This window comes from Anser brachyrhynchus (genome assembly GCF_964034855.1).
Source record: "Anser brachyrhynchus genome assembly, chromosome: 2".
NCBI lineage: Eukaryota > Metazoa > Chordata > Aves > Anseriformes > Anatidae > Anser > Anser brachyrhynchus.
In genome coordinates, this window is record NC_137695.1 from 24380107 (window position 1) to 24391905 (window position 11799).

The 11799-nt window shown below is 37.8% G+C and overlaps 1 protein-coding gene across 3 annotated transcripts in view; it reads left to right on the plus strand.

The window, feature by feature from the left end:
- LOC308190793 (pituitary tumor-transforming gene 1 protein-interacting protein-like) overlaps positions 1 to 10588 on the plus strand; it is a 36235-nt gene extending 25647 nt beyond the window's left edge. For all 3 annotated transcript variants that reach the window (XM_080582526.1, XM_080582527.1, XM_080582528.1), the window contains exons 6-7: positions 2403 to 2449; positions 8927 to 10588. In XM_080582526.1, the coding sequence (XP_080438652.1) occupies positions 2403 to 2449; positions 8927 to 8976 (97 nt within the window). In that variant the 3' untranslated portion in view covers positions 8977 to 10588. The remainder of the gene's footprint in view (positions 1 to 2402; positions 2450 to 8926) is intronic.
- Positions 10589 to 11799: the final 1211 nt, after the last annotated feature.

Sequence of the window (11799 nt, forward strand, 5' to 3'; positions counted from 1 at the left end):
AGAAAAAATGGTATTTTATTGCATAGCTTTAAACCTTTATTTGACTTTGTCATCTACAACATGAAAAATCATATTTAAAAAGGCATCAAGTAGTATGTCTTTTTCTTGTTTTACAGCTGCAAATATGTGGTACCTTTGCTAGATTTGTGTAATTTGTAAATCATTATTTGCTAGAAGCTGATAACCAATGAAAAGCAGTGATATCTTGAATGAGAAACTGCTGAGTATAATTTGGTAGGGCTGTGGTAAGGGAGAACAGTGTTTGGGGGGGGGGAATAAAGGTTTGCAATTCATTTACAAATAACAAAGTATGGAAAGCTATGAATTGTTATTATCAGGAAAAATACATTATTATAGCACTGAGGGCAAATTGTAAGAAGAGCCAAGAATTTAGCATGCAGAAGGTGGAATAATAGCAGTAGTATTAAGAAACAGAACCAAGTTGGAGGCACTGTACGATGACATTGGCTGATCATAGTGTAAGATGTTAACAGTAAGGCTCCTTTGGGTGGCTCATTCAGTCGCTCTTCAGAATTGTCTGACTCTGCTCAGTTGATGTGTACCTAAGCCCTAGTGTGCACGGATTTAGTCATGGATTCTATTACACAGTAGCGGCTGCCTGGCAAAGTTTGAATGTTCCTTAAATATTAATAATTATACCCTTCAGACTTAAACAATGTAATAATTTAAGGCTTTTAGATTTTATTTTTTTTTTTAAAATAGTCTTGGGGTGGCATCCTAAAGTATTTTGAGATTTAAGGCTTAGACTGATTTCAACCCCCCTTCTGCAGATACTTACTGCTTTCCGTGTTCAGGGCAGGTTCAGATGGACTGCTGAAGCACTGAGATTTCAATTGAAACTGCAGCAGTGAGTCTCCATTATTGGAGTTAGAGCATGCAAAAAGGTCAAAAACATTAGTACCACCAGAAAACTTGGTCTGAGGTCACATGAAAACCATATAGGAATAAGGATCGGCTTTATACAAGAGAAGGCTGCTTTATGCAGATTTTTTCCATTCTCTTCCTGAGATCCTGTGCGTCATGCTTGTATCTTAATGCAACACAAAGTAGGAATCCTGGGGTCAGCTTACCATCAGCAGGTAACCCTGACTATTCTTCTTGTTCTCTTTAACCTCTCAGCACCCCAGTTTTCTTCCTCTTTCAATTTGGCCAGGTTGTTTTGTTTCCCATGGTGCCTGAGCCCAAATAGCAGAGTGGGATAGAAAGGAGGGTAGGTATCTCAGGGAAACAGTAGCGGAAGGTTTTGAGTCAATCTTTTCTTGGTTTTCTCATCACGCTTTATCTGCAAGCCTTCCAGAAGTGCAGTTGCAGGGAAAGGCCAGTTCAACCCTTCAGATCCACAGGAAACGGGATAATTGCTTCTGAGGACGCACAGAATCTGATTAGCAGTGGGAATTGTTTGAAGGTGGAATATGCATAGGGCAGATGGGATCTTTAGTGAATTAAGCTGTCAGTGCCTAACAGCTTTTTGCTGAATATGTGCAAATTAGAATCGGGGAAAGTCACAACTTGTCTAATTGGGCTGGTTTTTTATAGGGACAACAAACAGCTGATTTTTTATGTTAGAGGAATATTCTTTTGTCAAATTTCATGTCCTTTCTGCAAAATAAATAGAACCTGGATCATCCTAGTGAAACAGTTATGTAGGAGCTTGTTTTGTTCTTAAGCAAAATTTATGATCCCTTTGAGATGAAGATACGTTATCTGAGAAATGATGAAGGAATTTTAAAAGGAAAACATTCTGTTTTTCCCCCTTTACCTTTACAAAAGGGAGGGGAAGAAGAAATCAACTCATCAGACACTTGCCTTGTGTGAATGGTTGAAGTTTGGCAGTGTGGTATTGAAAACTTATAATTAGATGAAATAACTAGAGGCATCTTTTTTTTAATAGCACAATATTTTAATTTATTCCCTACATGGTTACAATTCTGGATTTTAGAAACTAATAGTTTTCACTTACGCTTGCTGTACTGCTTAAACAAAACGATTACTACACCACCTTTTATCTTCATGAAATTATTATATTGAATAGTGGTTCTGAAGCACGCTGTTTTCACAGCTATATTAACAATTATACTCCCAGCTGGAAAGCATCAGAGAATCCTCCAGTATTGCTACTTGCTTTTTATGTGTGTTTATGTATATATGTATATCCAGGCATGTTACTTCTATATAGGAAAGATAATGCATTTCATTATGCTTGGAAATATATTTTATTTATTGATGCTATTGATTAGTAAGAAGTTACAGAGAATATTAAAGGGAAGATACATAACAGATAAATGTGATTTTTTTGAAGTTTGTAATGTCTTTCAGATATAATTATATTTTGCTCACAGCTTAAAACAGTCTGAATGTTCTGATGCTTTTATTTGTTGCAGGAGACATGAAAGAAAACAGAAGCATGATGAAATACGTAAGAAGTATGGTATGTGGTAATCTTGTTTCGATATTCAGTGTCTAAATTTATTCCTTTTTCCCCCTTTTCCTAATTATTTTTAAAAGTCATAGAAGAATCAAGCTGCTTTGTGAGCAGCAGAACTAATCAAACCCAGTTTCCTACTGATGCGTGTCTTCTGTCACTGGAACACCTGACCTCGTTGCTGTTATGCTCCTTCTCTTCCTCTGCTGTCTCTCCCACTTGGCAGGAGACAATGTGCTGGATGAGTTGTTTGCTTGGGGTGGGCGTTTAAATATATTAATTATAATAAATTGTTCTTTCTGTGTCTTCCTAAGTAAGAGCACTGATTTTTATTCTTGAACTCGACAAAACAATCTGGTTGAAATTGGCTAGCAGGCCCATGGTTATTGAAAGAGGACAGACTGACTAGCAGATAGCAAACTTTTAAAATTAGGTTGTTTTCTTAAAAAAAGAAGATGGAGGATGCAGCCTAAAGTAATGATTCAAATTGTTGAGTTTTGTTTGTTTTTAAGTGGAGCTGTGGTCCAGTAGGAGACTCCTATCACGAGATTGTCAGACCAGATGTGTTGTATAGGAGGCTTTTATTATCTAGGCTTGTCAGTCCTTTCGGTTTTCAATTTGACTTGTTCATAGGGTTAATAGTACTGTGTATTCAGAGACAGATATGCTAAAACTATGCTGCACTTATTATGCAAATTGCAATAATGTCGGAGAAGGTGATTCTAGGGGTCTGAAGAATTGCTCAAAACTGATAATTTTCATCCTCTTCTTAAACTGATTGGCAGTGTCTGGCAGCGCCTTCATGAATCTGCAGCGTGTCCTTTGGCTGATGCAGAAGTAATACAGACAGTCTCTGCGGGGAAGTCGCTGCCTGGGGAATATTTGCAAAAAATACACTTCTTTGCTGGAATGGAGGAAAAATGTAGTGTTAAGCTTGAGCTGCAAGAGGAGGAATGTCGTAAAAAGAAGTATTTTTGCTAAAGTCCTGTGGTATTTTATAGGATAGTTGACCCTGTTCCCCCGCCGCAATTCAGTTTCAATAGGTTTGTTTGAATTAAGCAGTTTACAAGAGTAGTCCAGATTAAATAACGTGACAAACAGAATAACAAACTTTTTGTGCTTGTTTCTCCTTGGAAGAGACCCTAGAGTCAATCTTGAGAAACTTGAAGCGTTGGGATAGATCTGGTGAAGAACTTGTATGTTTAAGACAGTGGCTGTCTCCAAAAAAGCATGTATTGCTGTATAGATAAATAACTTTGTGTATCTTTAATGCAGTGTGGCTAAGAGGAGCAAGATCACTACGTTCTGACTTTGCTGTAACAGTTAGTACATCAAAGCACTGCTCAAGGGTTAAGTGACATTTCAGAAGGCTGCGTTCTGCTCGTGAAAGTAGTTCACTTGTCTCTGGATGGCCCTACATCTTAGTGAAGACACGCTTCTCTTTGGTGCTTAACATCAGGACTGCTTGGTTGGATCTTGTTGGAGTACTTGAGTTTTCTGACAAGTGTAAGTGTGATTCTGTGCCTCTGGAATAGATGCAGCAAATTCAGAATCTAGCTATACTGTACATAGCTGAATGAGTGTGTAATTTTGCCCCCACTTGAAGCATGTTAGTCCATCAGTGACTTAATTAGGAACAAGTTCCTGCATTCACTGTGTTGGTGGAAGGTGTACTTTCTCAGGAGGAGTCACGCATATTCTTCCCTTTGAGTAGTTATACTTTGCAATGCAGTTTACCCCCAAAAGATCATAATTTAACTATCAGACACAAATTTCAATAGCAAATCTCAGGCTTATTGTCAGGTTTGCTAGCTATAGACACTGCGTGGTCAGAGATCAATTTATACTATCAAATAGGTTTGAGGCCTGAATTCCTCTAATTCATTGTTTGCTCTATAGAAGAAAAAACTCTTACCTAAATATTTGGCACATCCTGAAAGGATGGAAATAACTGAGGAGAAATGAGACACTATAAATTATGAAATTCCTAAATATCGCTAATCCGTACAGTCTATATTCTGATAACATGCAGCCATATGGCTCTCAAAATAAATCAGTGGGACAATGCAGTAAGTCCTGCTATAACCTTTAATCTTGTCTTAATTTTTCACTGCCTAGTAAATACATATGTTAGCATATTAAACCTAATCTAATAAAAATTGCTGCAAATAATTATGGAGACACTAGATTATTTTGCACTCTTAGGCAGGGCAGAGGGGATTCTCAGTTAAGCAGGCATGGATGAGTGGCAGAATGACAATGACTTTGTTAACCTGACTCTGTAGATTAAGATGATCATGCCTGAAATTTCAGTATTTGGTTGGCTTTAAGGGAATGCCTTTTCCCATTTCATCCACCAGCTTTCCTTACCCTATTTAAATGGTAATTACACATTTATAATGCATTGCAGGTGTCACTCTAGCCACAGTCCTTTGGGAGCACTGGAAGCCATAGAGAGCTTTAGCAACCAGGAATACACACTTTGAATTGTTTCTTTGTTGCAAAATTTGATAGTATTTTTCATTTGCTCACATACATGAATGCAATATGATTACACAAATTATATGTTGACTGTTAGAAAATTTTAAAGGAGAATTCAGAGTACTTTGCAGCTTGTATAGCATACAAAGGAACTACAATTTAATTGCTGCTGCATTTGCTGCTATTGTATGTTCAGTATAGCATTAGTAAGAAGCTGCTTTATTCTTTATTTCAGGATTTTGCCTGGTATTAGTGGAAGGCTTCTGTATCTCCATTTTTACAAAATGATTGCCTCTCATGATTTTGGGCTTCCAAACCACTTGCTTCAATTCTGCAAAGGTTTTAATAGCTACTTTAGTGATACATAATCCTATCTCCTTTATTTTGTGCGAGATGCTGATTTTTATATTTAGGAGTTTGTTACAGTAAATGTTCCTTCTGGTCAGGATGCATACTTATTCATGTTGACCTTCTTTAGGTCCCCGAAGCAGGGAGGTCATGTATTGCTGCACATAAAGCTGTTTAGTTTGTATGTTAAAAATAAACTCGTTAATTTGGGGGTTAAAAATAAAGAGGAAAAATGTAATAAGGGATGCAGATCTGCAGCATATCACGAACTAGTTCAATTTTTTGCAGTATATACAATCTCTTGTAAGAATTTCATTAATTCTATTTTTAGGCAGTGCTGATATGTGATGAGGGTCAGTCAGGTCTTGGTGACTGAGAAGCTGCATAGTTAGCAGGGTACATAAATGAATATGCTAGAAAGAGGTATTAGATTCTTAGAATTGCCTCATCATTTCATATATTTTAGGTCTCATTATTTCATAGAAGCTAAGGAAAGGTACTTTACTATCATGCCTTTCAAATTTTCCAGTGCTGTTTAATACTGGTAAGTAGGTCAAATAGTGATCTTGTAACGAAGATAAATAGAAGATGCTCTTAAGTTCTTGTAATTGTCCTGCATATTGATCTTTAAGTTTACAGTAACCTAAAATAGACTTTATTGCAAACAGGACGCCTCAACCTACAAACAGCTAACTTCTTTGAACCTGTAAATGTAAATTACAAGTTGGGTAGTTGCTCCCATGTCAAATGGGAAGCAGTTGAGAGAGACAGCCTTCGTGTCTGGTTCAAGGCAGTCTGCGAGCTTTAGTTGCACCAGACATGCAATCCAATTAGCATAGGCTTGCAGCCCCTCTTTAAGTGTCATGGCTAAGAGCAGCTGTGGCAGCTGACAGGAGCTTTTTGTCATGCTGCTTTTTTCATCTGTCTCTCTAGATTGCTTTTGTCCACTTATTGGAGCCTGAAACAACTTCTTCAGTAAGAATATTGGTGCAAGTGATGAGCTGCTGTCTCCTTGTTTAATATAATCTAATGATCTACTTAAAATGCTGAAGATAAAAGAAATGTAAACCTTGGATGCAGATTTCAGCACAAAGTTTCTCTGATGCTGTAACCTCTGTGGCTATCTCCACTCAGGAGGAGGGTTTGTCATTTCTCGTGAAGTACCCCCTTTCCTGAGAATAGAATTCCTGAAGTTACAACCAATGAAACTCGCACAGGATTCACCCACAGTTCTTAAGGCCTGAACAGTTTGGTTCTGGTATTGTGCAATAAAACAGATCAGAGAACTTGAAGTTAACTTAAAACATGCTAATGCCTATTGGTGGAAAACACCTGCTCATTGTCAAACCTGTAAGTTCATTAAAATTAAAGCAAGTATTGCTGAGAATAGTGAGTAAAAATGGCACATTCACTCGAACTATCAGGACTAGTTGCCTGAAATGGCTTTTGTTTGAGTGTGTTGGAGGCGGGGCAACTAAAAAACTACTTGCCCTCTTCGGAATGATATAGGAAGATTTCATCATAGAAGTTTTGCACCTACCTCTGATTCATTTGAAATTGGCACTGCTGGATGTAGAACACCAATTCCAATGAATCTCAGCAATTTAAGCTGTGAGAGCGATGTTGAAGGTTTTACTATGTTACCTTCAGATGTATGAAGTGTCAAGTATGTATTTTGAATGAATTATATGAGACAAACACTATATAGAGATACTTATGCAAACTAAGTAAAATCAGGAGAGTTACAGGAGTGTGCATGTTTATGTTCTTTTCAGGTACAAGGTGACTTTTTGGTGTACATTTTGTGGCTGTAATAGGTCACAGACACTTACTGGTTGAGGCAACTCAACCAAGGGGGGCACCTTCTTGATCATCTTAGTGAGTATTTTTTTTTGAAGACTTAATTTTGATTTTGAGATAACCCCCTTTATCCTTTTATTCCAAAGTTAATTTTGTCAGGACGTCTGGTACCACCTCTTACGGCTTTATGGAAGATTGTTTTGAAGTTTGGTGCCTAAAGTTCTGAGTGGAACTGCTTTCTGCAAGTTTAAAGATACAGAAATCTTGATCTCAGTAGTGTTGATAGCTCCCATCAATGCTGTCATCTAGCCATATTCTTATTGTAGAAATGCTTGAAAGATGACTTTTTCTGTAGTTGTTTAAAGAAGGGGTAGTACCTCTGATGGCAAGGTATCTATCAGGTAAATAGACTGTATTTCTTTTTACCTGGGTGAAGCTTTATAAATGTGGCTGACTTATGCTTTGGCAAGTAACAGCCATTAGGCGTGAGGGCTGGTTTTGATTTTAACTTCTTACAAACTGGCTGCTTGAAGTCTTTACAATTTGAATAATTATTATAATAGGAATTTTTGTGCATAGTCCTTGATACTTTGCTGTTCCCTATCAGGTAGTCAGTTGCAGTTACTGATACAATAATCAGCCATGCTTCTTGCTTGGTATCTTAAAATACGCTGGTAGTTTGAAAGAAATGCCACAGCTGCCACAAAGTAGACAAGACTACAGTCTGCATTTGGTATTTCTGAGTTTCAGATAGAGCAGTGAATTTTGAATATCTGTGTGCAGGTGCGTGTGGAAAAAGCACATTGTGTAAAGATCTGAGGGGAGTTCCTAAAAGATGTGGTAGAGACGAGTGCAGTCTTTTCTGCTGTTGTGAAGCTGAACACTTAGGGCTGTTTGGCTTTGCTGTATTCTTTCTCTGTCCTAAATCAGTGAGCTAGAGAAGAGTCCAGGCTTGCCAGTCATCAGTATAAAAATGTTGACAAAAAGGTACTGGCAGTTGTGCTGTTCTTTCACAACAAAAGGTCAGCTTCTGGATTCTTACGGGGCTCCTTTATTTTCAGTACACGCTTCTGCCTAGTCTAAATCTGGTGTGTGGTTTTTAAGTCTTTTTGAAATAATTGCTGTATGGAACAGTGATTGCTCAACTAATCCTTAAAGAAGATGGTATGCGTATCCAGTCACCCAGTAGAATTGGACAGCTTTACAATGCTTTCTGTGACAATATTCTGGTTAAAACGTCAAGAATCTTTGTGATGGAAACACACTGCAATCTGCTTGAAGTGGTGCACTTGTTCTATCCCTGGAGGTTTCGGTGAATGCAGAGGTCATCTTCATTTGTTCTTAGAGATTGTCCTGTTCTGGAAATGCAGCAAATGGCTGAAAGTGACAAATGGTTGTGCATATTCAAAGCAGAACTAAGTCAAAATAGCAGTGCCTTACATTTAAAAGGATGGTGATCTTATAATAGCTTTAATTTATAAACTGGCCAGTCTGAATCTGCTCTTCCTGAGCCATCCCTGCTTAGATTTTGTAAACTTGTCTCTCTCAGAAATGTGTTCTGTGGAGTATACCTCACAAATGAGAAATCTTTTCTCCATAAGAACTTACAGAAATGGTTTCTCCCTCAAATCATGAAATACCTGTTCATGATTATAGTCTGAGAAATAAGAGTGTTTAAGAACAATTTCAATTTATTGAGTGTCTGGGTGATGATAGGTCATCTATTCCAAGACAAGAATTGCCTTTTAGTTTTGTTAAATAGAGTACCTATTTCAGTGGGCTCAGTAACTCAAGCCTTATAAGCAATACTGGTAAGAAAATGATAAATGTAATAATCTTATTTTTGTTTTGCAGGTCTTCTTCAGGATTCTGATAATCCATACAGCAGATTTGAGAATGAATAAAGCTGAGCACATTCCATTAGACATATAGCTCCAGAATACAAGGAGACTTTTTTTGTTTTCGTTTGCCCTTTGAGATCTCTTTTTCCAAAGATTGTTCTCCTTTTACCTCCCCCACTCCCAGTTTTAAAGCTAGGTGTGGATGAGGACTGCACGAAATACATATCTCTTACCTATATAGAATGATTTTTTTATAAATGCTTTTGGTTGTTGAAATGTTTGCTTATATTGACATTTGTGTGAAACATTACCTTTCCTCCTCTGTCTTTTGTTACCTTATTTAGATGGTTTACAGTCAAGATCATGTATTTGAATTCAGTCTTAACTGCCACTTAAACAGTTGTTCCTGTGTTCCTAAATAAAGATTTTTTTCCTTACTGTATCCCTTGTATAAAAATAAAAGGCAACAAGGAAGCATAGCTTTACACAGCAGAAATAGCTCATGTTGGTATGGAGGAGGAACTACAACAGGCACATTCTTGTGTCCTCATAGAATGAGGAGTGTTTATTTTTTTACCCCCCTCTGGAAAAAGAGGAAAGATTAATGTGTAAGGGTTGAGTGAGGGGAACATCTATCTGTTTGAGTAATTAAATGCAGTAATGGAAATGTTAATATATACTTTGGCTATATTACTGATTTTGAAAAAGAAATTATACAGCAACATTGGCAAGACCTACATTTGGTAAAAATGTACCAAAACCTGATGCTTGACTAGATGAACATGTACCTAACTTTAACTTTGTGAACACTTTCTTCTGTAAGCTTAGTGTTTAAAAAGTAAAAATCAAATGTTGCCAACATTCTGCAGTTTGTAATAGAGTAAGTGTGGTGGGTTGACCCCTGCCAGCAGCTAACGCTACCCAGACACTTGCTCCTTCAAAGCAAAGGGGTGAGAGAATGGGAACAGCAAAAGTGAGAAAACCCATATGTCAAGATTAAGGTGGTTTAGTAAGTGAAGGAAATGGGAGGAGGAAGGGAAAGGAGGAAAAAAAAGCCAAAACCAAGTGCTGTGATCACCACCTCCCTGGAGCAGACCTCGGCCCAGCCAGTTTCTGTGCACTGACTAGCTCCCACCAAAACACCCTCTTCCCTTTTTAGTGCTGAGTATAATGTGGCATGGCATGGCAAATCGCTTTGGTCAGGTCGGGTCAGCTGTCCCAGCTGTGTCTTCTCCCAGCTTCTTGCACAGCCCTGGCCTATTTCCTGGTGGGGGCAGAGTGGGGAGAATGAGAACCTTGACATTATGCAAGCACTGCTCAGCAAAGGCCAAAGAACTGATGTGTTAGCAACTCATTTTAGCCACCAATACAAAGCACAGTGCCATGCAGGCCATACTGTGAAGAATGTTAAATGCATCCCAGCCAGACCTAGCATAGTAAGAAAGTATTTGTTTTTTAACCTTTTACTCTTTTCCATAATATGATTTATTTCCTCTCTCTTTTCCTAGAGGTGTTTCATTGAGCATTTTTACTAGCTTACCAGTGTAATGCAACAAGCGAGGAGCTTGTACGGTTTAAATAACCTCTCTGTGTATTATCCATTAAATGTACAGTATTGAATATATTCATGTTATTTTTATCAATGTTCTTAAAATAAATGCTTTAACATCCTTAATTTGGTTCTGTTCAGTTCTGGTCTTTACAATGTTAACTTAGTTTAAAAGAAGTGATCAAGTATGAGTTAGAGAAGGGAAAGAATGTGGTTTTGCTTTCACTGTTTCCTGACAAAAGAATAAGAATGTAATGCCATGTAGGTGTGGTGGGAATTAAATCTTGTTTGTCCGTACAGAGGTGAATTGCCATTTCTTCCAGTGCCGGAGAACCTGCCTGTACTTCAGCTTTGGTAACTATCTTCTATTGCTGGTTTTGGTACAGTGTTCACTTCCACTTTTTTCACTGTATTTTTCTCTCTGAATATACAGTTCCTCAGGAATTTATGTAAAAATATGGCTCCCAGTTCCTGGATCTGTAGTGGAATTAACATTGATGAAACAATGGTGCAGTTTTCTTTCTTTTTTTTTTCTTAACTCCTATTTAGCACTTTTTAATTTCATGTTTTCTCAACTCAGCTGTTCTCAAGTCTGAGGTATTACTCAAAGGGCTGTCTTGGGAGAATGATGGTCTGTGATAAGAGTGAGTTGATAGTGTGGAAATAAAACGTGCTGATGGTATTCCCTGGAGAGAACTTCTGCAAAAATGATGGTCTGCCTGCTGTCTCCTGATCCAAGTAGTGACATTCCTGACTTAATAGAAACACATTTTTCTTCAGCACCTGCTACAGTATGTGAAGGGCGGGCTGTCATGCCTTCTAACAAAAGGGGGAGGAGGGTGAACCTTTCTTAAGAAAAGACCCAAAATACTTCAGTGTATGGAATGGGTGGAGAATAGTTGCCTATTACATTTAAAGAGAAGGTTGAGTGAAGCAAATGTAATTGTAAATATGTGAGCCTGGTGGTTGTGGGCATCAAAAAGTAAGAATTGGTCAAATTTCTTTTAACCAGTCTGTTAGCATATGCTAACTTCACAGTGTGGGCTATAATTTATACAAAAGTCAAGCTGGACATCTAGCGCTGTATGATCTTGCTTATGCAGTTCAAGACCAATTCAAGTTCAATTTAATGAGACCGCTGTGGGCAGCAGCCTTAAAGCTCAGAAAACACAAATCCCCAAACAGTCCCCAGACTTCAGATTATTTAACCTATATTTGCGTGTTCATTGGAGGAGTTAATTGGATGGAACATATCCTCATTTTGGTATATTAATTGCAGCCTTCTCTGGGCCTTCTTGTATATCAACGTTTCTTACTTTTCCAGAAATAGTGGATTT